Genomic DNA, 26,985 nt, shown 5'->3' with positions numbered 1-26,985 from the left:
TTTGGAATGAATAACAGTAATATATTTAAACACAAACATAATAACTTTTATATTTTAGTAAAATCTATTAATATGAGCTAAAAAAATAACAAGATTATTTTACTCTCTATAAACATAGAATAAAATAGTCTTATACACTGTACAATAAAATTTTACTCTCTATAAACAATATTCTATTATATATAAAGATTTTTTCAAATTAAAAATAATAACTATTAATATTAATAAATATATATCAATAAATTTTATAATAGAATAATATTTGAATTTACACTAGTAATTATATATACATAAGGGTACCCGCATGACACTGACAACTCCTCCTTCTTCAAAAACAAATGCTTTAAAGCTAGGAACTAGGTAGGATCATATATAGTAAAAAAATTGACCCCTCACACAACAACGTGCACTAATGCAATAATGCATGTGACTTAGGCCAAGGTTGTATTCAATATTTAGGTCTTCAATAATGCAAAGATCATGAATTTTCACCTGTAAATAATATATAGAGAGAAAGCGCATTAATCACTGTTTTTTAAATTGATGGAGAAAATTAGTAACTCATTCCATATATTATATATCAAAGAGTGCTTTTTTCTTGTATAATTCAAAAATGAAAAAGAGTTATGTGACTTTCTTTAATCTTGTATGTAAAATCTATTAAGGGAGACAGTTCACTTATATACCAACCAGTTTTGAAAATGATAGTAGACAATACTATTGTGTAGAATAATCTAGTCAACGAGTAATAAAGCCACATGAATTGATTTCTAGTTAACGAACTTTAAAAGGAGGCAGGTTATAAGTAACAAGATCTGTTAGCAAAATATGGGTTAAAAGAAAAAACTACACTCCTTTTTTGAAGATCATCAAAAACCTTGTTCAAAATAGTATTCAGTAATCAATACATTTTTATGTTATTCTTTTCAGTACAAAAAAAATTATTGACAGTAGTGTGTATATATATGCCCTACTGCTGAAGCTTTAGATAGTGTATTCTCTCTGTTCTTTCTTTGGTGTTTCTCTCTCTTGTTCAAAATTCAGTTCTAAAAACATCTTTAGAATGGAACAGAACAAAGAAACACAGACATATCAATCTCGATTCATGGATTCATTCCATAAGATTCTTGGAGGCAGAGAATTCTTCTCAACGGAGGTAATCTCATACTTAAGTTATATAAACTCGATCAAATTTATGATTCTACGAATAAACTTTTATTATTTAAGTTTTTTAAAATCTTACTTATATTGATCGAAAGAGTCTCAAAATATTTTGAAATAAAAATAGAAGATTAGACAAATAAATAAACAGTAGTTTTTATTTTTAAATTTAAAAAAGTTACCTTTGCATGGCAAGATATCTTCTACCGTTCTTCTCTTCCATCTCCAACGGTGAATCTCCACCAGTTGGCTTTCCGGCATCACCATCTTGCTGCCGTGCTGCTAACTCTTCGCTGACAGCAGCAACATTTAGTGCACCTGAAACCAACATTTAGCAGCAAAAAATTCAAGGGAAAAAAAAGGAAAGAAAAGAAAAAAGAAAAAGGTGAAAAGAAAAAAAGATAAATCTGGAGATAAAAAAGTTCAAAAGATCTTTTTTGTCTGCAACAATTGCTTTGGGTTGTCAACATGCTCTGTTTTTTTTTTCCGATAAGAAAGGGATTTTGTCAGTTTTTTTTATAAAAAATTATGCTATCTCTAACATCTTAATTTATTTTCTTCTTGTTTCAGACCTGGAAGCTAACTCTCATCGAGTTAGCTGCTACCGCCGTACTCATGTTTGGGCTAACATGCTCAATTATAATTGTCGAGTCGAAGAAAGTAGCTCCTGTTGTCTTAGTGCCATTTGCAGTTTTTATTATATCATTTTGGCTATTAATAGTAACGGTTCCATTGTCCGGAAGACACCTTAGTCCAACAATAACATTAATTTCTCTATTAAAAATTGTTATTACCATAACACGTGCACTAATGTATGCCATTGCACAGTGTATTGGTTCTATAATTGGATTCATTATGATAAAATATATAATGGATCCAAAATTACAAAAAACATATTCGTTAGGAGGATGTGTTATTGGTGATGATCATCATAAAGGACTAGGATCAAAGCCTCTACTTGCACTACTTATAGAATTTTTTTGTACATTTATTGTGCTGTTAGTTGGTGTTACTCTCTCATTTGACAGAATAAGGTCAAATAAATTAGGGTTACGAAACGGGTGTATGTTGACTGCTGGATCAGTGGCATTTGTAGTGTTTGTGTCAACAAATATTACTGGACACTCAGGCTATGCAGGTGTTGGGCTTAACCCAGCAAGGTGTTTGGGTCCAGCTTTGCTAAGGGGTGGGTCACTGTGGAATGAACATTGGATCTTTTGGGTTGGCCCTTTCTTAGCATGCATAGTATATGGACTACTTATCCATTTGCCAAGCAACAGTGCGAGGTCCGAAGACAGTAGCATCGATGTGGCAAATGATGAAGTTTAAAGATGTACTGTGGCTGAGGCATGTCATCCAGTGGCAAAAGTATTTGTCTCCAACTAAAGTCACATAGGTTCGAATCCTAGCAGTGGTAGCTAGGTTAGTGTGTGTGAGTGGGTGTGTGAGTTTGTTTGTAATGACCAAAAAAAAAAAAAAGATGTACTGATGTACATGAAGAAAAAAAAATGAAAGAAAGTGTTGAAGAGAAGAGGACCGTGTGTCTGACAAGGAAGCCATGGGAGCACTGTGTTCAAGTCCCACCGAGTAAAAGAGGGGATCTGGATTTGGGGCCGGTGGGTTGTTGGGTTTGGGTAGGGTTGAAGGGCTTAGCCCAAGACCAAAAAAATTTCTAAAAAAAATATGAAAAACACTTTTCTGGACGGATCGGGTCTTTGTAGGACTAAGCCCATGACCCAAAAAAAAAGTTGTAAGAACCAGACCGATGAATAAACCGGTCAAATGAATGATTTAATGGTTTAATAGTTTAATCAGAATTAAAAAACTTGTTTAATTAAATATACAATAAAATTATATTTAGACTAAATAAAACAGATTCCAGCCAAATATCTGCAATGAGTTTTTGTTAAAAATAAAGTAATGATTGTCATGACATGCTGAATAACTTTGTCGAAACTAAAACAGATATCATACATGGCCCTCGAGCAGAGACTCCTCAAGAGAAGCTATGATGATCAGAATTGCAGCAAAGCCACCCAATACAAAACAGATGAATTTTGCGATGATAGATATGATAAGTGAAGGAAATTGCTTGATATATTCAGACGCATGCAAGACATTGCCCAAATAAAATCATATATTCAAACTTTAAAACGCAAAACAAAATCATGAGTTGAAATAAAATCATATATTCAAACTTTAAAACTCAAAACACAGCAACAAAAAAAAAAAAAACAAGTAGAAGAGCAGAAACCAGTACCTGGCAGACAGATCGACGGAGTAGCGGCGGTGAACGGGAAGGAGAGGTGGATCTCAGATCTGGCCTCCGTGATAACGCTGGATCTCAGATCGGGGGACGCCGACGCCGATGCCGACGCAAGTACCTAACAACGGTGGAGAATGAGTGCACGAAGCAGAGCAGAGACGCAATCTGCAGCGAAGTAGGCAAACGGCGGAGAAGGCAGCGAATGGTGGAGGACAGAGGCACAGAGCATTAGAGCAGTGAGAGAATGAGAGTTGAGAGAGGGGAACGGTGCAGAGAGTGAGAGTTGAGTCATGAGTTAGTGGCTTCGTTGGGTTAGGTTAGATTAGTGGGTGGGTTAGGTTCCGGGCACAAAACGACGCGTTTTAGAGCATGTTAAAAAATCGGAGCTTAAAAATGCTAATGAAAAATAAATACTCGGTCCACAATGATTTTGAAGGGAAGTTTGTATTGAAATCTGTAAAAACTAGTACATAAAATCTAATTACTCAAATATATTTACCCAGGTTATGTTCATATCAAAGTAAAGAAATTGAGAGACAAACATGTTAATGTTACCTAAGCCCGTTCACCTTTTTTATATCTGCAACCTACAGTTTCCCAAAGCAAATTAAAATGTTCAAAATTTTAGAGAGAAAGAAGCAAACAAAAAAAATTCAACAATTATTTTAAATACTATTTGCAGGATGCCAAAAGATTGTTTCAGAGTTTTGTAGATAATAATATTGGTCAAATTTATATTCTTAAAGTCTAATTAAATCTAATAAATGATTAAAGCATATGATAAGTGATTGGTATATGGTACTACAAAACTTTAATCACATATCTAAGAGTTTATTGCGTGAATAATGTCTCATATGATATACAATAAAACAGTTACATACATGACATGCATGAAGGCTGATTTATAAGTGCCATTTTCATCACGAAATTCCTAAAAAGATAATCTAGTACCTCAACACCATACTTGATTGCAATGCCAGCTAACGTGTCCATTTTGGATATAGAATGTTGGATGCATCCAAGTGCAATAGGAGGTGATGCGCGAGAAGACATCATTTTGGGTACCTTTTTACCATATCCACATGCAAATTGATCATGATGATACCCATTAGTCTCTTTCCACATAAACATTTCCATTTTGAAAATCACTTGAAAAAGAAGATAACGAAAAAATATAAAATAAAATTGGGCTGCAAAGGGCATCTGTTTTATATAAAAAGGAATCAGACTGGGTGCAAAGGTTGAGACTTTGAGGGATGAAAAATGTGGTTGGTTGTAGGAACAAAGTCCCTCAACTAAGCATGGATTTTGGGACGAGCTAGTTCGAGAAACAAAAATTGATGCTGTTTTTGGGGAACTTTGTTAGGTTCTCTTTCTTATCAAACAAATAAATACTTTTCTCCAAAAACAATTTAATAAATATAATTATTCTTGTATTCGTAATTGATAAGTTGGAGGAAAAGATATTAATGGTTTCTAAGTTATAACGGTGATCGTTCTTTTTAATATAAAACAACCCACTGGAATTGTGGTCTTTGAGAACATTGGATCATGTTTACTGGAACATATTTACGGTGTTTCTAGTCTTAGCCGATAAATAGTAAAGCAAATAATTTTAGGGCTTGTTTGGGTGAGTTTTTAAGAAAAGATTTTTTTCGAGTTATCTTTTTTTAAAAGATTTTATAGAGAAGTAAAAGTAATTTTATGTTTGGATATCCCATGTAAAAAGGTTTTTTTATCAATCAATTATGTTTGGGTATAACAATATAAAAGTACTTTTTTGTTTATTTATTACATGAAAAACATCTTTTTTTTAAGGAAAAAAGAATTTTTTAAAAAAGATGTAAATTACAGCTTCTCAAAAAAGATTTTTTTTAATTTTATTAGTGTTTTTACTTTTACTACTAGAAATTTGCCAAACACGTTAAAAAATAAAAAAAATCTTTTTTCATTGAAAAAAAATTTTTTTTAATAAAATAATGGCGCCCAAACATGTTAGTCTAATTAAATCAAATTTACAACAATATCAATTGACAAAAGAACTTTGATTTCTCAATTATATATATAACTAACATTATTTTAAAATTGATTAATTCTTATTATCTAATTATTGCACAAAAGTTACATAAACATTTATTAATAAAACTAGGCGTTAAACTTTATGTAACCATGTTGTCATAGCGCGCTTCGTTTTTGAAAGTTATGATGCTACTTATTTTGTTTGATTTTTTCTTTTTTTATTCCATCTCTTTCTTTGTCACTATCATTATTATGTTTGTCTTCTTTTTTTAATATATATTTAAAAAATTAGAACACAGTCTTGATGCATAGCAAAAAAAATTTGATGCACAACAAAAAATTTTAAAAAACCACGTACCCAAAACATTGACACTCAATCAACAAAATACGCATAACACAAAATATTTGGTGTACAATATAAAATTTTAGTATATAGTACAAAAATTTTAAAAAACTATATATCCAAAATATTAACATCCAAACAACAAAATACATACAATATAAAAATTTTGGTACACAGAACATAAATTTTTTACGCAGAATACAAAAATTTTTGATGCACAATACAAATTTTTGAAAGACTACGTGTCCAAAACATTAATTCATTCAACTAACAAATTACACTCCTAACCAAAATTTGTGCGAAAAAATTTTTTTACTGAGTAAAAATTTGTGCTATTACAAAACTTTCTAAGTTATATCAATAAATTTGTGTTTTATACAAAAATGTATGTGCTACGTGCACAAATTTCTTTGCTATGTCCATAACTTTTTGTGCTTTACAATAGAAAATTTTGTGCTAAGGAAACACAGAAAAAGAAAAATGGTGACCCATATGCAAATTTTGTTTTCTTGAACTTGTACTAACTTGGTTGAATTTGGTTGATTATAGAAAGACTTATACATTTCACATCGTCGCATATTTATTATGTTTCGTTTACTGCATTGCGTAAATTTAATATATTTAATAAAGAACGTTATTTAATTAAAATTTTGTATTCCAGTTTCAATCCAATATTTTGCCCATTTTATATATCTCTACAATTATTTAGATATATCCATAACATCAATGTCCAATTTTTAAAGCCTAACATTTTAAAGGAGTCCTGTTTATGGTTGATAATAGAATTGGCATAACTAAGTTTCAGCCAAATAAACTACCTGGAAAAAGTGTCTTAACTGGAGAAGAGTTAAAACCGGTTTTTGTTACTCTAACTATATATGAACTTAACTGCTTCAAACAAAATTTATATATAACCCAAACAAAATTTTATATGAGGCCACTAGAATGGTTAATGAAAAATTTCTGGTGGCAACTTTCTAATCATTAATTAATTCATAACTTTCAGAACACGAAAACTGAATATCACCATTTCCCTTAATCAAGTTCTTCATGGCCTTCATCTTCATCAACTTCAGAACCATTGCCATCTTGATCTTCACTACCTTTTGAATCATCTTCATCTTCATTGTCCTGCATCTCATTATCTTCATAATCATGTTTTCCTTTGTCACCAGGTTTCCCTAACAGGGAAGAAGAAATACGGGCAAAAAAATGAGATAAGGAGGTATTTCAAAAGGAAAAGGCATTAAGAGACAAGATGCAAACTAGTAGAGAATTTAAAACGAAGATACATATAACAGAAGGACTAAGGAACGATTAAGGAATAGGAAAGAAAAGAAAATGAATGAATTTGCGAGTTTCCGAGGAAGTACAGATAACAAGGATATGCAATTGCAAGATGATATACCTACCATATTCACTGAAAAGGACTTCTCCTGAACGAAGTCCCTTTTCAACTTTAACTAGTTGAAGAGTCATCCTGGGACCAATTTCTTGAAGCTTGACAGCACTTTTCATCGAAGCACGGTTAACCCTACCAACATCGCTAGACAAAGTTACAGTTGCAGCTTCTTCCTCTGCCTCACTTTCTGATCCATAGCCAGCTCTTAAAAATCGAAGTGGATGTGAGAATCAATAGAATGAAAAGGAAAAACAAAAAAAGCATTCTTATTTTGTGCATAATACAATTCATATGAAAATTAAGAGCAAGTTAAATAGGATCTATTCAATACAAATCTTACTCCTAAAAAAGTTCATATTTACCAGTTTGAAGAAGGAAATAATAAGTGGAAATGTTAGAAATGGATTATATCAAATGGGAAAATGAAGGCTTAAGTAGATAAGCAAGGGACTTACTTTGTCACGAAATCACTCACATCTTGAAGATTCCTTAGAACAGCATATGTCACAAATTAAAAGAAGAAGAACTTGAGCGTCAAGTAAGTTAATGATGCATATGTATCAGTAAAACTCACTGTTTTAACATCAATTGTTGGAAATATATTCTGAAACATGTTAGTCGTAAGCTTTAGAGGTAGATCTCCACTCACAAATCCAGAAAGTACAATCTGACAAGAAAATACAGAGACATCAATATGGGATGAAAAATGAACCCATATCAAGACTTATTGACAGTTGCAACAGTGATATATTCCCCATATACTAATTACCATCACGAGCCGTTACGACAATAACCAGAGAAGAGAGACATCACAACAGATTTCTATTTGGTATAATAACAATGTCATCACAATGTCTTCACTATCCCATCAGTCTCCAACTTTGACAGTGATAATATCATAAAAGTTTGGGGGAAAAAAGGCTTATTAATAACCAACATCTTTTTTACAAAAAATTAAGCACTTTAGTTGCATTCCATTGGCAAACTTTGTGTTAGTACTTGAGATGAAATTTGAATAACAGAAGATGTAATGGTATCAAAGCTAAGCAAAACAAATAATTTCCTACTACTACCAACTTTATCTTCTCGTATAAATTAAAATCCATTTCATTGTCAACAATTTTATTAAAAAGCAAAGCAACACAAATAATTTGCAAGACTTATGGTTCCAGGAATGAATTCCAGATCTGTATGAGAAACTAGATTGTGGAGCCAAACCCAACATGCTATTATGTTTATAACTTAATCTCTTGGTTTTCTAAGTAAACCAACTTTTTTCCCTCAAAAATATCTTCAAATTAACTTTATAAACTACATAAATACCATGAATAATCTTATAGTTATTTGGGTTATATAAAAACAAATAAAAAAGACAAATAAATCTCTAACTTTTTTATTCAAAGATGAATAAATTTCTGTCTAACTTAGAATACAAATACCTCATTCACTTGAATTTGATTACATAGTTTTTACTATTTCTTGTCCCTTATCAAGTTTTATGTTTATGCACTTTAGCTATTTTTTTTTTTAAAATAATGTAAAGTGTAAACACTATTCTGGCAACGTAAATTTCTTTATAAAAAACATTGCTTGCCATATGATTAAGACCGGGTGGCTTTTGAAAACGTTGAATTTGATTTTGTATTTTCATAGATAAGATTGCCACATTTTTAAAAGTAACCATTTTTGTTATATTTTTGGTAAAAAATAAACGAGAATGTGTAAATTCATAATCTTGTATGTAAAATCTATTCAGGGAGACAGTTCAATTATACCAAGCAGTTTTAAAAATGATAGTAGACAATACTATTGTGTAGAATAATCTAATCAACAAGTAATAAAACCACATGAATTTATTTCTAGTTAAGGAACTTTAAAAAGAGGTAGGCTACAAGTAACAAGATCTGTTAGCAAAATATGGGTCAAAAGAAGAATCTAAACACTCCTTTCTTGAAGATCATCAACAACCTAGTTTAAAATAGTAATCAATACATTTTTATGTTATTTTTTTAAGTACAAAAAAAATCATTGACACTAGAACAGTTTATTAAGGTGAGTAAGTTTATGATATGATTGAGATTCATATAAGCTAAGCTTATTATATGGTGGGTATTGGACTTTGTTTCTGACTACATTACACAGAGAAAGAAAAAGAGATTATTCCTCGCAAAGCAAATGGTGTTATGAACACTCAACCATACATCACATCGTTTCTAAATAAAGAAAAAGGGAAAAGGAGTGCGAGAAGATGAAGTTAAGAACATCACATGGTTGAAGGGACCCTGTTTCAGACTACATCACATCGAAAGGAGCCAACCTACAGTGCTACCTATATACCAATTCAGTAAACAAAGAAAGTGGAGAGAAACCTATATCACGTTGATTCTGACTACATTACACCGAGAAGGAAAAACAGAATATCAACGTACGTGTGTAGCAGTTTCCTCGCTTACTCAATCATATATCACATTTGATAAGAGAACAAAGAAAAGAAATTAAATAGGATCCGTCACTTACTCAAGTAATTCAGCATCTCAACCAACCTTCTTTTTGAGTATTTTCCCACTGAGAAAAGAAGAGAGAAATATTGATTCATCTCAACCATCTCGTAAATGGAGGTAATCCCATAGTTTGTCTCTCTTAAATTCTCTTTTCAAATTCTTTCTTGACTTGATTGATTTTTCTTTCTTCCAAATTACACATTCACAATCAGCGAGACCGGAGAGAGGTGAGACTGTGAGAGAGTGACGAGAAGAGACTGAGTGAAGAGAGACGTTGAGTGGCCGAAAAACGCCCAGAGAGATTGAGAGAGGACCAGATCTGGGGTTTTCGGCGCAAAAAAACAAAAGGAACGAAAAAAAAAACAGAAAACGGTGATGGAGCTGAGTTTTTTTGTTTGGTAGTTCATACTTCATAAACAGGGGACGTTGAGTGACAGAGCCTTATTGATAGACATTGAGCCTTTTTTTGTTTTGGGCCATTTTTTTGGTCAGTTTTTTTTTTTATTAAATATTATACTATTTCTAAGATTAATACAAGTATAATATCTTGTTTTATTTTCTTTTTTTTATTTCAGATTTGGAAGGCAACCTTGGTTGAAATAGTTGCAACTTTTTATCTAATATGTTCATCAACAGCATTAATAATTTTTTGTTTGCATTTTCATGAAAAGCTTCCAGAATTTGTACTTCCAATTGCAATATTTTTTATATCATATATATTTTTAAGGTGAATTCTATCCAATCCCCTCTAAAATAATATGTAAGTTATCCTTCATGATGTGTCACACTTTAATTGATTATTATCTTAACTATAGTTAGGTTATTTTATAATTTATAATGACATACATTAGTATAATAATGATATTAAAATTATGGCTCATTGTCTTCTAGAAAGTGAAACCCATGTTTGTCGCACTAACCTCCCAAAACTTTCCTCCTATTTGGTTCCCACATTCACCAGCTTGAATGTGCAAGATTTCTCTCATTTTTTTCAATGGAGAACTACTCAAAAGGATTGCTGAAACACTTGAGTAAGATCAAGTATATGATGCAATGAAGAGGAAGAGAGAAATGGATGGCCTTTTATAGAACAAATAAATGCAAAGAGGGAATATTATATGATAAGACTTGTATATTTGGTATTTCACTCTTTTTTCTCCATATATAAAATCATAATTATTAGGTAAAAAACCATATCAACTAGAAACCGTGTAAAATTATTTTTTTTACAGATTTTTATGTAATTAATAATTTTAAATTTCACTTAACCAGTATTAAAGTTTAATTAATGACAATAACTTTAAACTTTAGAGTTTTTACCACAGGATATAATGGTCATTTCATTTAAAAATACCTATACATCAAATATGCTGGTTCTCTATTATATGGTCATTAGTGCACGAATTACAGTAATAACATCTTTTAAAAGTGTCTATTTAGATATATCATTGATTTGGATTTATCTAAAAGTTTTGGAAGCACTAAATATATACATCATGATCGCTTGCTATATAAAAGTAAGTTATTTCTTCTGAAAGTGCAAGGGAAACACCTTTTGATAGTTTGTAAATTTTTTTCAGCTTCCTCCTTTAAAAAAAAAAAAAGAAAATGAAGATTTTAACTAATTTTTTTAAAAGAGTATGTATTACTCATAATGTATTTTTTTTCTATTATAAAAAAGGTAATCTTTATTTTTAAAAAATATTTTTTACCATAATCAATAAAACCTATAATTTAGTATCCTAATTTTTTTACAAGGGTTCAAATGCTTTCTACTCTCAAAATGGAAAGGCTAAAAATCTATAAGATATTTTTTCTTATTATAAGCATCACATGTGTTGGATCCTAATTTGTAGATTAAAAAATTTTCAATTTTTTTTAGAGACACATGAAATAAGTTGGTTATTCATTTGTTTTTACAATTGCATCTTCTAAAAATAATTTATAAAAGATGGATATGCTAGATTGTTTCAAAAAATAGAAACCAATGAAAAGTTTATACTATAGTTCAAAGATATGAAGTTACTTTTATATAATTTGTTTTACTGAAAAAGAAATATTATTGGTAATTCTTAATTTTAGACTATCACATCAATCAACTTTATGCCTAATAATTCAATATTTTTTGTATTTACTTTAATAGTACTATAAAATACACAAATAATAACTATAATAATGTTAGACAAAATTATAACTTATGTTTTGTCTTTGCAAGATTTACTTTTAAATTGATTCAAGGTAGTTATTCAATGTTGTTTTATTTTATTTTAATATTTATGTTTTAATCATATTCAATAAAAAAATATAATTTATTTATATTTATTAAAATAGTTGATAATATAAATATAAAAGATTTTAATTTTGGAAACATAAATTAGTAAAGATAATTTTCAAGATTATACAAATAACTATTTTTCATTGTACAAAACTTCTTGTCTTTATTGATGTCCATAAAAATTTTTAATAGACGTAATCTAATACCGAAGTTATAAAAATTTTGGAGTTTACAAGTTTAGATTTAAAATTGATGAAATTTATGATTCTACAAATAAACTTTTACAAGTTTGAGTTTTATTATTGAAGTTTATGTATAAAACATGTATAATTTGGTCCATAATTAGTAGAGAAACTATAATTAGAAATAATTTTCTGAGACAAACAATGCAATTGACAAATTTAAATTGAGGAGCTTTTAAGGACTGAATAAGATTCAAGATATTTTGAGAGAAGATTTGGTTTAGAAACTCCCAGTTCCAACTCCAACCATAGTAGAGACATCCGCTACTATTAGATTCAGTGTCCACAAAATTTAATAGGTTCTTTACGTAAGGGATCTAATGATTTTTTCAAACAAAAAATCCAGTGACCATCTCCGATCCTCTAAATCGGGTTTTGATCTAATTTCTTCCCATTTTAACAAATTCTTTGCCAAGCATTTAACGGTAAAAATGAGATTTTTATTCCAACACTTGTATTTTATGATTCAGACATACAAAGATTTCTTATCTATAACTAAATGTCAAACTAACTTCAGCAGGAATGCATTATTCATGGCTCTAGAATGATGAAAATTTAAATATTTTTTTCTTTTCCAGTTAAAAAAATGAATGTTTCTCTTATTTGCTGAGCCATTTTAAATAAAATTATGACAAATAATATCTATTTTATTAGTTTTTTTTTTGAGATATTTATGTCGAAACACTTTTTACATTGACAACTTTCAGAAATTATATAAAAATAGAGTTATATAGAAATAACCATTCTATTTGGTCATAGAGAATATGTTAACTATACTTTTCCTAACTTAAAACAATGTAAATAGGCACTTTGGAACCTCGGTTAAAAACTTCACCATGTACAACAACAATAATTGATTCAACTGAATATTTACACTTCTATTTTTTCTTTTAAATCTTTCCAAAGACAATAAAATAAAAAATTAAATCAAAGACAATAACAAATACATTTAAAAACAAGTAAAAAAAAAAAACTGAGAATCTCCGACATATACCTCCCACCTTCTTTCTCTCTGTTTGATGCCACTAGTGACTAGTGCACATGTGTTTCCCTTTATTCCAAAGGTGACACTACTGTGGCTGAAGCAATTTCCATATTCTTCTTCACGTTTTGTTGGTGATACACTTGCCTTAGTCTTCTATCCTCCTTTTCAGTGCTTCTTGGTGAGCTACATTTTTATGTAATAAATTAATGAGATTATATAATTAATTAATTTCAATCTTTCCTAAGAAGAAAAAATATATATTGCCATGCATATTTAAAAAAAAAAAATTTCTTTAATATCAGCAATATTTAGTATTTTTAATTATTATTCCAACATTATAAAAATTTTCACTTGTGAACAGTACAAGAAAGCCTTAATCCATTAGAATTTGTTTCAACTCAGTATATAAGATATTATTATTATTATTATATAGTAAATAACTAATGCTGGTTTCTTTCTGTATTATATATATTCTCTATGAACATACCAAAGGATATTCAATGCTAATTGTACTAGATTAGAGTAAAATGAGAAACAAATATTTAATATTATAAGATTTTGAGTAGCATGTTACTATAAAATCTTATATTTTCGTATAATCTTTTTATCACTATATATTTTGACAGGCTTAGCTTATATAAATCTTAATCATATCATAAACTTACTCACCTTAATATATAGCTTCTTATTAGTGTCACTGGAACTATGAAATTATTGCCGTTCATATCATAAGCTTACTCATCACATGCTTCCAGGTTCTTTGTTTACCCTCCAAATTCTACTGTATCTATATTGGTATCAAAACGTCCTTTGATTAGATATGGGTAGCAATATAGGTAGCATTCATTTTAATGTTTGTCTCCTTCTCGCACTCCTTTTTTCTTTATCTCTTTCTCCATGTGAATTGGCCATTATAATATGTTGCATGTTGCTCTCTTTAGTCTTAACACATTAACAACAGAGTAAATGTTTACCACTTTACCCACATTTAATAATAATGTTTATGGCTAGGAAAGAAAAACCAAAATCATGTTGAACAAAATGAACCTTGTGGGAGCCAAATAATACAATTAATAACTGTAGCCCATCATATCCTATTCTATCCCCACATTGTCATACTTTATCCATCTTTCAATTCTTTAGGATAATGAATAATTAATTACAACAATATTAATATTGCTTCTAGACCACTTACTTAGATCTCATCAACAAGATTAATAAGTTGCTCTAATATTAACTTTGGTGATTTATTTTTAAAGAAAATGAGAGATGTTAATAGATTATTTTTAAATCAACTCTACTTGTACGAGATTAGAATAAAATGAGAGACACATGCATGTTTAATATTTCAAAGCTAGGACATCATATATGTGATAAAAAATTGATTGCTCAAGGACAATAATTTGATCATTTCTACAATAATGTGAACAGCGAATTAACACACACGTGATAGTGATAATAATAATAATAATAATAATAATAATGCATGCAACTATTGAATTGTGTCTCTATATTTGATCAGTCACCAACAAGTAGATTTGATACTTTATATTTACCAAAATTAGACAACATAACAAAGAATATGATGACATGTGACTTAGGCCAAGGTTGTATTCAAATATTTAGGTCTTCAATAATGCAAAGATCATCAATATTCACCAGTAAATAATATATAAAGAGCGTATTAATTATTTTTTAATTCACACTAATTAAATCATAAAATTTAATTTCCAAAACTATATTAACTATGTCAATTGGCCATTATAATACGATAATATTAAAAAGAAAAAAAAAACAGAATTTATATAAATTTTAGCTAATTTTTTTTTACCAAACATTTTTGTTATTATGGTGATATTTAATTATCACTGTACTAAAAGTTGTGAGACAAAAATTCACTTAAATACTAACATGAGTCGCATTATTTTAAAGTAGAGATCTTAATCATTTTTAAATCAAATTGATTTGTCCACCAGTTTTAGAACTAAAAATAAAAATTACATTTAACTATTGTTACGTACTTTAACTTGTGCTTATATTTAATAAATGTCGTTCATATATAGTAGGAGTCTTTAGCTACTTAACAAATTTATTTAAGACTATAAATAATATAAACAAGTTTAGATTTTTTGAAGAGTGATAGTCACTTCTATAGAATAATTCGTTAGAAATTAGCAAAACGTGATAATTTTATTTCTACTATTAATAAAGTTCTGCTATTCTATAAATATATCATATAGGGGTATCCAAAAAAATTTTCATAATAAAAAGATGAATCATCATAATCATCGCAACAACAAATGTCTAGGAAATATCCAAATTTGTGTACCTAATATTGGCAATTATTAATTATACCGAGAAAAAATATTTTATGAATTTTCGTTAATACTAAAAAAAACAGTCAAAATTTATTTGATTTAACATTTATTAATTGTGATAAAATATATAAATATTAAATAAGATAAAGTACGGTTCTTTTTAATTAATTTTCTTTGGTTATTAAATATTTTCTTAAATTTTAGCCTTTTCAAGTTTTCATCTTGAGAGTAGAAAGCCTTTAAACCCTTATATAAGATTATGGTACTAAATTACAGGTCTTATTGATTATAGTAAAAACTATTTTTCTAAAATAAATATTTTTTTATAATAAAAAAATAAATAAATACATGATGTATAATGCATATTCTTAAAATTTAGTTAAAATCTTCATTTTATATTTAACTTCACTTTTCAAAATAAGAAAATTTTATATATTTTTTTTACATAGCCAAATTGATAAATAAACAAACCATATATATATATACGAATTATGCTATGGCGCTCAAAAAAAAATTTTTTCGATGGGTGCTGAAAATAGATAGCGTAGTGAGAAAGAGTTACGTGTGTAAGTTGCCTTGATGATAACCGATAATTTCTGTAGCGTGACGAGAGAATGATGAAGGAAAATTTTTAATTAGATGTTATTTGATTCCATTAATGATAATGATTATGTTGTTGATCTATTTTTGGGAGTCCAACAAATGATTGTAATGACATTTTTTGGAGTCTAATAAATATTGAGTGTTGACATAAAGAAATGTGTGGCAAATTTTAAATTTTTGACGGCTTCTTCTTGTATAAGTCATTTTAGATAGTTTCCAAATTTTAGATAGCTCCAATTTTCAGTCTTTTTTATGATTCCTTTATCGTGCTTTTTTTATTTATCTTTTATAATAAATTTTAAATTTTACAAATTTATTTATTTTTATGTTTTTTAAATTAAATATTAATTTTTATTTTTTAACAAATTAGATATTATTTTTTAAGTACAATAGGTCAATAATAATCACTTTTAGATATATGTTGTTGATTTTATAAAATTTTTATTATTTCTTATTTTGTATGAGTTTTTTGCTATTTTTTAATGTACTTTTGTATAAAAAAATTTTATTTTTTATTTGGTTGTGTAAAATTTGTAATTGTAATTAATATATAATACGTTTATTATCAAAATTTATATAATATAAATTATGATCTTATCAAAAAGTATAAAATAGATGAAAAACTAATTATAAATAACAATCGAATCATAAATAATGAAAATATATAGTTTAAAATAATACTAAATTAAAGAGAGGGGAGAAGTGAGGAAGAAGAAGTTATGAGTAATGCTATCGTTCAAAAGAAGATACAAGCAGCAAACTATCCTCCACAAATCAGTACCGGCTTAGCAATAGAAAGAAACAATGCTGAAGAAAGAGACGAAAAGGAATATTCAAAGGGGATTGAAGCAACGACGTGCTTTGTGTTTGGAGAACAAGGGCAGCAGCTCACAAAATCTACCAACAAGAGACAAAACTTAAAGCAGCTAGCGAAAAAACCTATCACAGTGTCAGGAGTTAAAAGGAGTTCACATGGAGAAAGGGTCCCACTCAATAAGAAGAAATTATGTTCAGAGGAAAAGATGCAAGCGGAAGAGGGAGATGGTGCCACCCCACAATGGGCACCCAGTGACCAATGAAGATGATGATGTGGAACTGTCGGGGTATGGGAAATCCCTTGACAGTTCACAACATACAAGAGATCTCTAGATCTCATTCTCCCGAGATAATGTTTTTATGTGCAACTAAGAATATTACCACGAATGTTACAACTCAATGCAACAAAGCAGGTTTTCAGCAGGCATATTGTATGGATCCTAGGGATCAATCTGGTGAGCTAGTGCTGGCATGGAAGGATAATGCAGTTGTCTCAATTCTCTCTAGCGATGATTTCTTTATTTTCTTTGAGTGGACAGAACCTACCAAACAAAGGAAATGGGAAGTAGTTGCTGTTCACCTACATTGTGATGACAACATTCGGTTTATACAATTCCAAAGAATTATTGAGATCAAAATGACAGCCAGCCTCTATTTTCTTGTGATAGGCGACTTTAATACCATCTCCGCCTATCATGAGAAAGAGGGAGGAAGAATGAAGTCGGCCTCATCAATAGAGGCTTTCAATAAATTCATTAGTGATGGTGAGCTGGTGGACTTGGGTTACGAAGGGAGAAAATTCACTTGGAGCAATAGACGATACGATGACAACCTAATTATGGAACGACTGGATAGACGCCTCTATACACATCATTTCAGAGCAAATTATTCGCAAGCAACAATACTACATTTAGATGATACAGGCTCTGACCATTGCCCTTTGATGCTACTGGCGGACAGGGAGGAGCACAAGGCAAAAAGAAGATTTCGATTTCAGGAAAGATGGTGTGACAATGAGGAAGTTCTTAATATGGTGAAAGAAACATGGAGGACTGAATTTAATGGCTCTCCAATGTTCAAGCTGTTTTCTAAACTGAAAAAATGCAGGCATGTATTGGTAGAATGGCAGAAATCTGGCTCTAGCAATTCGCAACACCTAATTTCTGATTTGGAAAATCAATTGAAGCTGGAAAAATTAAAGGGGACAGAAGCAACAAGATCAACTATTTTACAGCTGGAGGAAGAATTAGCTAAAGCCTACTTACAGGAGGAGAGATATTGGAAGGAAAAAGCTAGAATTCAATGGCTGAAATGGGGTGACCAAAACACAAAATTCTTTCATGCTAAATTCCAAAGTAGAAATCGAAAAAACAAGATTTTCAGACTACAAGACAGCTCGGGTAATTTCAGCACAGATCCTGGAGGTATTGCTCGAATTGCCACTGAATACTTTAAGGAGTTGTTCACTTCCTATAACCCCTGTACTGCCTTGGCAGAACTGCAATCTTTGGAGAGGAAAATTGATGATGCTACTAATAGAAAACTTACTAGAAGCGTTTTCGAGGAAGAGATCAAGAAAGCTACATTTTCCATTAATCCGTTCTCAGCCCCAGGAGATGATGGATTCACTGGAAAGTTTTATCAACATTATTGGGAGATTATTAAAGGTGATCTATATAGTGCTATTAAAAGCTTTTTCTCTGGAGGTCGGATGTTAAGGGCATTCAATCATACCCATATTTGCCTAATTCCGAAGACGCAAGGCACAAAAACCATGAGCCAGGTTCGCCCCATTAGCCTCAGCACGGTCCTCTATAAGATTATATCTAAGATTCTTGTCCACAGAATACAGGATATTTTGGATAAAATCATAAGTGCTAATCAGAGTGCATTTATTAAAGGTCGCCTGATCAGTGATAATATACTAATAGCTCATGAACTTATGCATTTTTTGAAAAACAAGAACCATGGGGATCATGAGATGGCAGTGAAGCTTGACATGAGTAAGGCTTATGATCAGGTTGAATGGTGCTTTATTTGGGAAGTCATGGAGAAGTTGGGCTTTTGTTCTAAATGGATTGACTGGATCAAGGAATGTGTTACCACTGTGTCATACTCTATTACTGTGGATGGTCAAGCTCATGGTTACTTTAAACCATGCAGGGGATTGAGGCAAGGCGATCCCCTTTCCCCCTATCTTTTCATTCTTTGTGCAGAAGGGCTTTCCCATCTGCTCCACAGAGGAGAACAGAGGAGAGAGATCTCAGGTCTACGACTCAACGGTAGATGTCCTACGATTAGTCATTTATTCTTTGCAGATGATTCAATCCTATTTTGCAAAGCTAATAAGCAGGAATGCCAGAGACTACTAAAGATTTTGGAAGATTATAAGAACGCTAGTGGAAAACTTATTAACTTCTTTAAGTCTTCAGTATTCTTTAGCAAAATACCCCAATACAGATTAGAGATGCCCTAGATGAATCTCTACAAATTCCACATATGGGCAGACAGAATAACTACTTGGGACTCCCAGCAGTAGTACATAGATCTAAGAGGCAGACGTTCAATTCATTAAGGAAAAGGTGAAAAGGAAGCTGCAAACATGGAAGAGATCTCTCCTATCCGTTAGTGGTAGAGAAGTTTTGGTGAAGGCGGTAGCTACAGCTGTACCTATGTATACATTGAGCTGCTTCAAGTTCCCTGATTCATTGCTTGAGGAAATACAAAAGAAGATTCTGAGTTTCTACTGGGGTCAGAGAGGCTCTGAAAGGAGGCTACAGTGGGTGGGATGGGATATAATTTGTAGGGAGAAGAAGTATAGAGGGCTAGGTTTTAAGGATCTTAAAGCGTTCAATTTAGCTATGCTAGCCAAGCAAAGTTGGAGGATTCTTACTAAGCCTGAGTCCCTAATAAGAAAAATTTACAAAAGCAGATATTTCAAATATTCTTCCTTTTTACAAGCCCCAACAGGTCAGCAGCCATCATGGGCCTGGAAAAGTCTACTAGACGGAAGGAGAATTCTGGAGGAAGGGATCGAATGGAGGGTAGGAAGAGGCAATCGGATTAGGATATTTGAAGACCCATGGCTAAGGAAGTTTAATCCTATTTCAGACTACCAGCAAAACAATCACAATCCAGACATGGTATGGGTAAACCAACTCATCAACAATTCCAGATAGTGGCAAGAAGAACTAGTTAAAATCATATTCAGAGCCGATATTGCTACTGAGATTCTACAAACAACTATCTCAGAAGATGGGGAAGATAGCATTACCTGGAAGTGGGAACAAAACGGATACTACTCGGTGGCTTATGGGTACCGTATTGCTTTTAGACTTTCTCACCCTCCAATTCAACAGCTCCCGGAAGTGTGCAGAGAAAATTAATTAAAAGAATTAGAATTGATTAAAGGACTAATTTATTTTTCTTTTTTATCATCTTTATTTTTTTCTTATTTTTCTCTTGCACCCTCTCTATGTTTTTGTTCTTGGTTAAAATTTTCTGGACATTTTAAAAAATATATTAAATTATTTAAAAATTATTAATTATTAATTTTACATAAAAATATTTAGTGCAACAGATTATTATTCAATATTATGGCAATCCTTTTGCTTAGTGCATATCACACCTTATTTGATGAATGTTATAATACTTCTCTATTATTTAGAATTTTAAAACTCTTTTTTATTATCAATATTGTAATCTATGTTAGCATAGTATTTTAAGAAGCATTCTATTAATGGAATTTTTATTATATATTGATAATATTATTAAATAATTAATGTCAAAAAATTATATTTTTTTAAAAAGTTAGTATTTAAAAAATTAATACTAATTTAAAATTGTACATTTAAATAAAAAATATAAAATAATCATAAAATATTAATCTCTCATCTTTATTTATTTATTAAGCAATGTTTTTTTAAATTTTAGTGTTTTATTCGTGTTAATTTTTTTATTGAAATAAAATAAAAAATTATTGTTTTCCATAACAATTTTTTTATTTTTATCTTTTAAAATTTATTTTGTTTTAAAATTTCATAAATTCATTACAGTACGATCTAAATCGTACTGGTATATTTTTATTTTTAATTAATCTAATTTTATTAACATAATTTAAAATTTTAAATTATAAAATTTTTAAACTAAAATTAAAATAAATATAATTTAATTAGTAACTTAATTTAGTTTGATAAAAATAAACGTATTCGTATTATTATACTTATACTTATATGATTAATTATATTTATTCAGTTTAAAAAAAAGTAACTATTTAAAACTGTTAATTATAAATTAAAAAATTAATATACTTATATTATTTTTAATATGACTACGTTTACAATACTCCCTGTTAATAATTTTGTGAATCGACCATCTATAAAGTCTTTAATTATTTAATGAATCGATATTCCATATATTTCTATTTTAAAGTATTTTTAAATTAGTGTTTTACTGTTAAAATTTTTATTGTTTTCTTTATATTTATTTTACCGTTTTAAATTAAAAAATCCTTTATATTTATTTTACCTCATAGTTCTCTTTCTTAAATCTCACTTCTAACCAAATCTATCACCGTTATTCATCACTGTCACTGCGTCTCGTTCATCCTTGCATCTCCTTCATTGTTTCTATTATCGCGTCGCCACTGTCTCGGAGGGACTTCGCTTCACTGGCTTAGTGTCCCGCAGGCCGTTACCGTACTCGCATCATAGCTGTCTTTTCTTCACCGTGATTACTTGTCGCATACTTCTCCCATGTGATGTGAGTGGCCAATGATGCTGTTGTGCTCCTCTGTTCTCGACACTTTCGACATCCTCCATTTTTGTGCTGTCGTGCTTTTCTATTACTTTCCTGCTTCTATTTTTCTGTCGTCATTCCATTCACCTGAGTCATGTTCCCTTCTTGCTTGAGTCATGTTCCCTTTTTTTGATTGCTTTGTTTAGTCTATCTTAAATTTATTTCTGTATTCTAGATCTGTTCTTTTATTTTGAATATGTTTTTTTATGCTATTCTTCAAATTTTTATTTCAAATAGAATGGTTTTAGGATATTTTAAAATTTTACCCCTTATTTTAATTTTTTTGTTTTTCTATTTTAGATATGTTCCTAAACCGTTCTCCAATTTTTGTCTCTATTTTAATTATTTTGATCTTCTATTTTTGTTTTTTATTTTAGTGTTTTAAATTAAAATTTTACTTTCTAATCATTTAAGTAGACTAACCCTAAAATAATATCTTAATATTTAAATTTAATACTAAATAATATATTTGGTTCTATTCATTAAATTTAAATTTACATTTCTGTGTTGTTTCTTTTAGTTATTAAAAAAAATTCAAATTTAAATTTTTATTTTTTAATTTAATAAAATAAATTTAATTATTTAAAGAGTATTTTTATCATTTAAAATTATATAAAAAGTGCATTTTAGTCTTTTAAAATTAAATTTAAATTTTAACATTATAAATTTATTACATGATATCAATCCAAATTAGACTTAAATTTTTAAATAAAAGAAAAAAGAAAAAAATTGCAACAAAAAAATATGAATAAAAAAAAGTGAATGATAATTGAAGTGAAATTAGAATTAGGTAAAAGTTATATAATTTATTGTTGAATTAGTTGTTCGAGCTTATAAGTCTGTCCTTAATTTTTATAAGGGTATTTTTGTCTTTATAAAATTATCTATAAGAGTATTTGATAAATTAAAATTTAAAATTATGTTTTCTAATTCATTTAAACAAATTTAATTCTAAAATAATTTTTATTGTTTAAATTTTTAGTTTTTTTATGCATTTAAATAACATCAATACCAAAAAGATGATTTTGCCTTTTTATTAATATTTAAATAAATATTTTATAATTTTAAAATTAATCTTTAATTAAATTTAAATATAATTTTTTAGTTTTGCTCTTTTTAAAATTAAATTGAATTTTTAATTCAAATTAAATAAATTTAATCTTAAAAAATATTTTAATCTTTTAAAATTAATACAAAAAAATATGTTTGACTTTTCAGTTTTTAAAACCTTTTATAATAATATTATAATATATTATTATAATATTATTATAATAATTTAATATGAGTAATATTAACCCAAAAATATAACAGATTTAAAATGGTCCAAATTAAAATAATAATCTTAGTCTAAACAAATTTTAAATAAAAAAAGACAAAAAAATAAATATAAACGTTAACTTTTATTTAACTCTTTAAAAGGAGATTTAATACTCTAAAGCTTCAAAGAGCATTAAATCAGGCGCCAACAAACTTGCGTCAATTTTGTTAGTCCCAATTTAGATATTTAGAATATGTATCATCTTCGCAAAAGAAAAAATAGAGAACCAAGAAGCAGTCAAATGAGATGCAGAACAATGTTTTTTTTTTTTATCCAACGTGTATAATTAGAATATGCTTACATGATTGAATGTTCATCTTTATGATGATTGTGGTGTTGTTGTTGATAGGTTTGTAAATTGTTGTATATACGTTACTTCCCAGTTCCTTGGGTGCAAAATATTGTCATATGTTACTAGGTACTAACAATTAATTTACTCTTAGTTAATATTTATTCTGATTAAGTTTATCTCTATCCTACATTTAATTGTTTTTGGAAGGAATTTGCTGATTACTTTTTCGGTGTTACACCAATTATCTATTTAGGAGTATTTTGCCTTAATATAATGCTTTTTGATGAATTAAGGATAAGATTCATAAAATTCGTTAGTTTTTATGTTAGAGGCTGAACATTATATACTTAAGAATCTGATTAATGGAGTGCAAAAACAAATTATGTCACCTCAAGCTAAAAAATGCAACGCATGTTCAAATTTTAGCAATTGCAGTTTGCGGAGGGATTTGGCCAGGTGAAGCTATCAAGTCTTATCAAGTCGTTGATGTTAAGGTCTCTTGACTAATAAGGTTTAAAGTGTATCAATCGTGTCTCTTATTCTTTAAATTTCGACTATGAAATTTGCGCAAGGTCTTAGATGCCCCAAAAAAACAGAAACTTGTTTCAATAAATACTAATATAGTTGAAACCTTTTTTTCGTATATTATTTTATCAAGTCCTTCTAAAAAAACAGAAACTCGGTAAGTCATACACTAAGATAATTTAATAGTCACCAAAAATAGTATAAATTTAAGAGTAATACTAGTGGCAGCAATTTTTGTGAATGTTAGCCATCAATTAGCCATCAATAATGATTTGATGGTGTATGATTGGTATGAAATTTCATCCAATGGCTCACTTTCTTCTGCTGGTTACATGCTGGCCAACATTCAATAAAACTGCTGGCCCCCTAGACTTTTCCTAAATTTAAAGTGGAGTGCTAGATAAATAATGATTATCTTGAACAATATGAATAATCACCAATCAAATAAAAATATATTACACCTCCAAATTAATCATCTAAATTTTAATGTTAAAATAATTATTCATACACCTAGTAAAATAAACATCTAATATATTTATTGTTCACATTATTTAGTATTTTTATTGTCTAACTTACTTTTTCAAATTGAAATCATGGTCTAAGCCATTATGATAGATCAGAATCCAAATTTAAACTATTAGATTACCTTAACATATCCTTTCTTTCTCCCCCACATAGCTTCCCCTCAACTGCACACACACACTAGTTGAATTGAAGCTCTTTCAAACACATCCTCCACCAAATACAACCACAATCCTTCTATCTAATTCTCTCCACTTAGAGAACCAGCCCGCACTACCACCGAAGCCAAGTTCTCTATCGCCGCCGGTGTTCAGTTTGGATGGGCTTACAGCGCATCTTGCTGACACGCTACGTCCAGCTGCTTGGTATCCCACACACTTGGGCTGCTTACATCTTGTTCTGTTCTGTGGACCAATAAGTGGAATGCTCTGTGCTCGTCCAGCCTATCGTAGGGTACCATAGTGACCGCTGCACGTCGCGGTTTGGACACCGACTGCCTTTCAAAAGCTTTTTTTTTATTTAATTTTAATGAAATTTGATTTTAAATTTTAAATTTAATTTATTGGTTGTATTATTTGACTCCCACACCATTCATTTTGTTTCACATTATTTTAGTTTTTCTTTCCAATCCATAAACATCATTATTAAATGTGGGTAAACATCACTCTATTGTTAATGTGTTTCTTTTACCACGTAAGAAAAAATAAATAAAGACTAAAGAGAGGAACATGCAACATCATCTTCATGCTATGCGATCGATCTAATAAAGCATGAAATTGATCTAATTAATAGCTGTATTTTCCAACATATCAGATGGAGACAGACATTGAAATGAAGGCTACCTATATTACCACCTATATCTAATCAAAGGCCGTTTTTATGATAGAAATACATTACTAAATGTATATTATTCATTTATCGGAAGACTGAGTTGTAATTATTAAGCACTTCGGTGGATGAAATTTGAAGTTGTTGTAGAACACACTATGTATGCCATGTTTCAACTTTAAAGTTGGTCCAATCTCTTTTGATTGGGTATGATTTAAGAATATAAAAGGTTAAGCTTTGCCAGCAACAGTCTCGATTCAACAATTGAAATTGCATCACGATTGATTAAAAAAATTAAATACGCATTACCTCAAGCCCTCAACTTATAGAAAATTAAAAGTAGTCTACGAATGCTTATAAATTCATAAATAAGATGCATAGACAATGTACATAAAACGTGTATGGTCCAATGCCACAACAAAAATTACCAAAAAATATACGAATCTGTTTTGGATGCTAATGACAATACTGGCAACTGCTACAACAAAAGCAAATCTAGGTGGTTCAAATCTCAATTCAATAATGGTGCTTGAGCTGTCAATTTTTTACCACATATATAATATCCTAACTTTAAAATATTAAACACGTGTCTCTCATTTTATACATTCAATAGAAGGTAATGCCATAGCAGAGTCCTTGATGTTCTTAATTTCATTATCAGTGAGCCTACCTTAAAAGATATACAATACCCAACATATAACAAGGTTAGCTTATATGAATTTCAATTATATCATAAACTTACTCACCTTTTAAATAATTTTTTTTTTATTTCAGCAAAAAATCCCGAGTTCACCCGTTCACGTGGAAAAAAGAAGGAGACAGATATTGAAATGAAGAGTACCTATATTGCTACTATACCTAGCTACATCTAATCAAAGAACGTGGAAGCATGTGGTGATGGGCCTAAGGGTGATGCAGAAGAACCACCTTCATTTAATCATTTCACGCTTTCTGACTGCAATCAGAAAACAAAACATACAATTTTATCAATTATCCAATTCCTTCTTCAACATTTTTGAGCTAATAAATAGAAGAAAAACAAAAATTGACACTAATCATATTACTTAATCAAATTAAAATTAGTAGACACTAATTAAATCACAAAATTCAATAAAAATAAATATTCAAAACCTAAAAAGAGATAACTAAAATTATTTAAAAAAAATCAAAATCTAACAAATCGGGATATCTAAAATTATTTAAAAGAAAATATCTAAACACTGAAAAAAACCAGAAATTATTTTTAATATGGAAATGGAGATGGTGTTTTAGTTGAATATTGATATTTGAAGTGTATTACAGTATTGTGGAACTCATTCAACACGCCCCCCACGTGTTGCACAATACGCTGCCACGTGTCCAACACGCCCCCCACGTGTTGGCCAGGATGCTGCCACGTGTCCACCACGCCCCCTACGTGTTGACTTTTTACCTATAAAATCCACCCATCTGTAATTACACCAAATAATCCCATTTTCCAAAAAAACACCAATATCTCTTCCATATAAAAAAAAATCAGCCGAAAAAAACAATCTAACACTATCTAACACTAAAATATAAATATACATTATTAAAAATAAATTAAACCACACATGTATTTACATATAAATACATTGGTCACTAATTTTAAAAACTAATTTTAGTTCACAAATAGCATTTTTGATAAATAATATACATTTAATTAGTAATGTATTTCTATCATGATAAATACATACTATGTATTTTATTTAAGTACATTCAACTTACAGGTTACTGTTGAGCGTTGAGGTAAG

At 29.6% G+C, this 26,985-nt stretch overlaps 2 protein-coding genes and 1 long non-coding RNA gene across 6 annotated transcripts; 1 reads left to right on the top strand and 2 right to left on the bottom strand.

Moving 5' to 3' along the window:
• Positions 1–221: 221 nt before the first annotated feature.
• On the bottom strand, positions 222–3,796 carry LOC140173058 (uncharacterized). The gene is made up of 3 exons (XR_011879478.1): positions 3,422–3,796; positions 1,344–1,479; positions 222–492 (listed from the first exon to the last, which is right to left on the bottom strand). It is a non-coding gene; the product is annotated as an uncharacterized lncRNA (long non-coding RNA).
• Positions 915–3,396, top strand: LOC112789221 (aquaporin TIP4-2-like). The gene is made up of 2 exons (XM_025831028.3): positions 915–1,156; positions 1,732–3,396. The coding sequence occupies exons 1-2, from the start codon at positions 1,064–1,066 to the stop codon at positions 2,488–2,490; spliced, it is 852 nt and encodes a 283-aa protein (XP_025686813.1). The 5' UTR covers positions 915–1,063; the 3' UTR covers positions 2,491–3,396.
• Positions 3,797–6,678: 2,882 nt separating the features above from the next.
• Positions 6,679–10,105, bottom strand: LOC112789226 (peter Pan-like protein). 4 transcript variants are annotated; one of them, XM_025831032.3, is made up of 5 exons: positions 9,709–10,105; positions 7,766–7,858; positions 7,647–7,679; positions 7,202–7,395; positions 6,679–6,970 (listed from the first exon to the last, which is right to left on the bottom strand). In XM_025831032.3, the coding sequence occupies exons 2-5, from the start codon at positions 7,774–7,776 to the stop codon at positions 6,825–6,827; spliced, it is 384 nt and encodes a 127-aa protein (XP_025686817.1). In that variant the 5' UTR covers positions 7,777–7,858; positions 9,709–10,105; the 3' UTR covers positions 6,679–6,824. The 4 variants fall into 4 exon arrangements, with proteins under 4 accessions (XP_025686817.1, XP_072088392.1, XP_025686818.1 ...); XM_072232291.1 differs by having other exon boundaries at positions 9,735–10,025; XM_025831033.3 differs by lacking the exon at positions 7,647–7,679 and having other exon boundaries at positions 9,709–10,070.
• Between the last annotated feature and the right edge of the window lie 16,880 nt (positions 10,106–26,985).

This window comes from Arachis hypogaea, chromosome 3 (assembly GCF_003086295.3).
Source record: "Arachis hypogaea cultivar Tifrunner chromosome 3, arahy.Tifrunner.gnm2.J5K5, whole genome shotgun sequence".
NCBI lineage: Eukaryota > Viridiplantae > Streptophyta > Magnoliopsida > Fabales > Fabaceae > Arachis > Arachis hypogaea.
Note: the sequence above shows the minus strand (reverse complement) of the source record. Positions and strands in the feature narration are given on the sequence as shown.

Bases quoted from the DNA above. Each gene is read 5' to 3' on its own strand.
- LOC112789221 (XM_025831028.3), top strand. From the start codon at position 1,064: ATGGAACAGAACAAAGAAACACAGACATATCAATCTCGATTCATGGAT. The intron at 1,157-1,731 runs GTAATCTCATAC...TTCTTGTTTCAG, and splicing joins GAGAATTCTTCTCAACGGAG to ACCTGGAAGCTAACTCTCAT.
- LOC112789226 (XM_025831032.3), bottom strand. The intron at 7,396-7,646 runs GTAAGTCCCTTG...TCGATTTTTAAG, and splicing joins GTGAGTGATTTCGTGACAAA to AGCTGGCTATGGATCAGAAA. The intron at 6,971-7,201 runs GTAGGTATATCA...CTTCCCTGTTAG, and splicing joins AGTCCTTTTCAGTGAATATG to GGAAACCTGGTGACAAAGGA.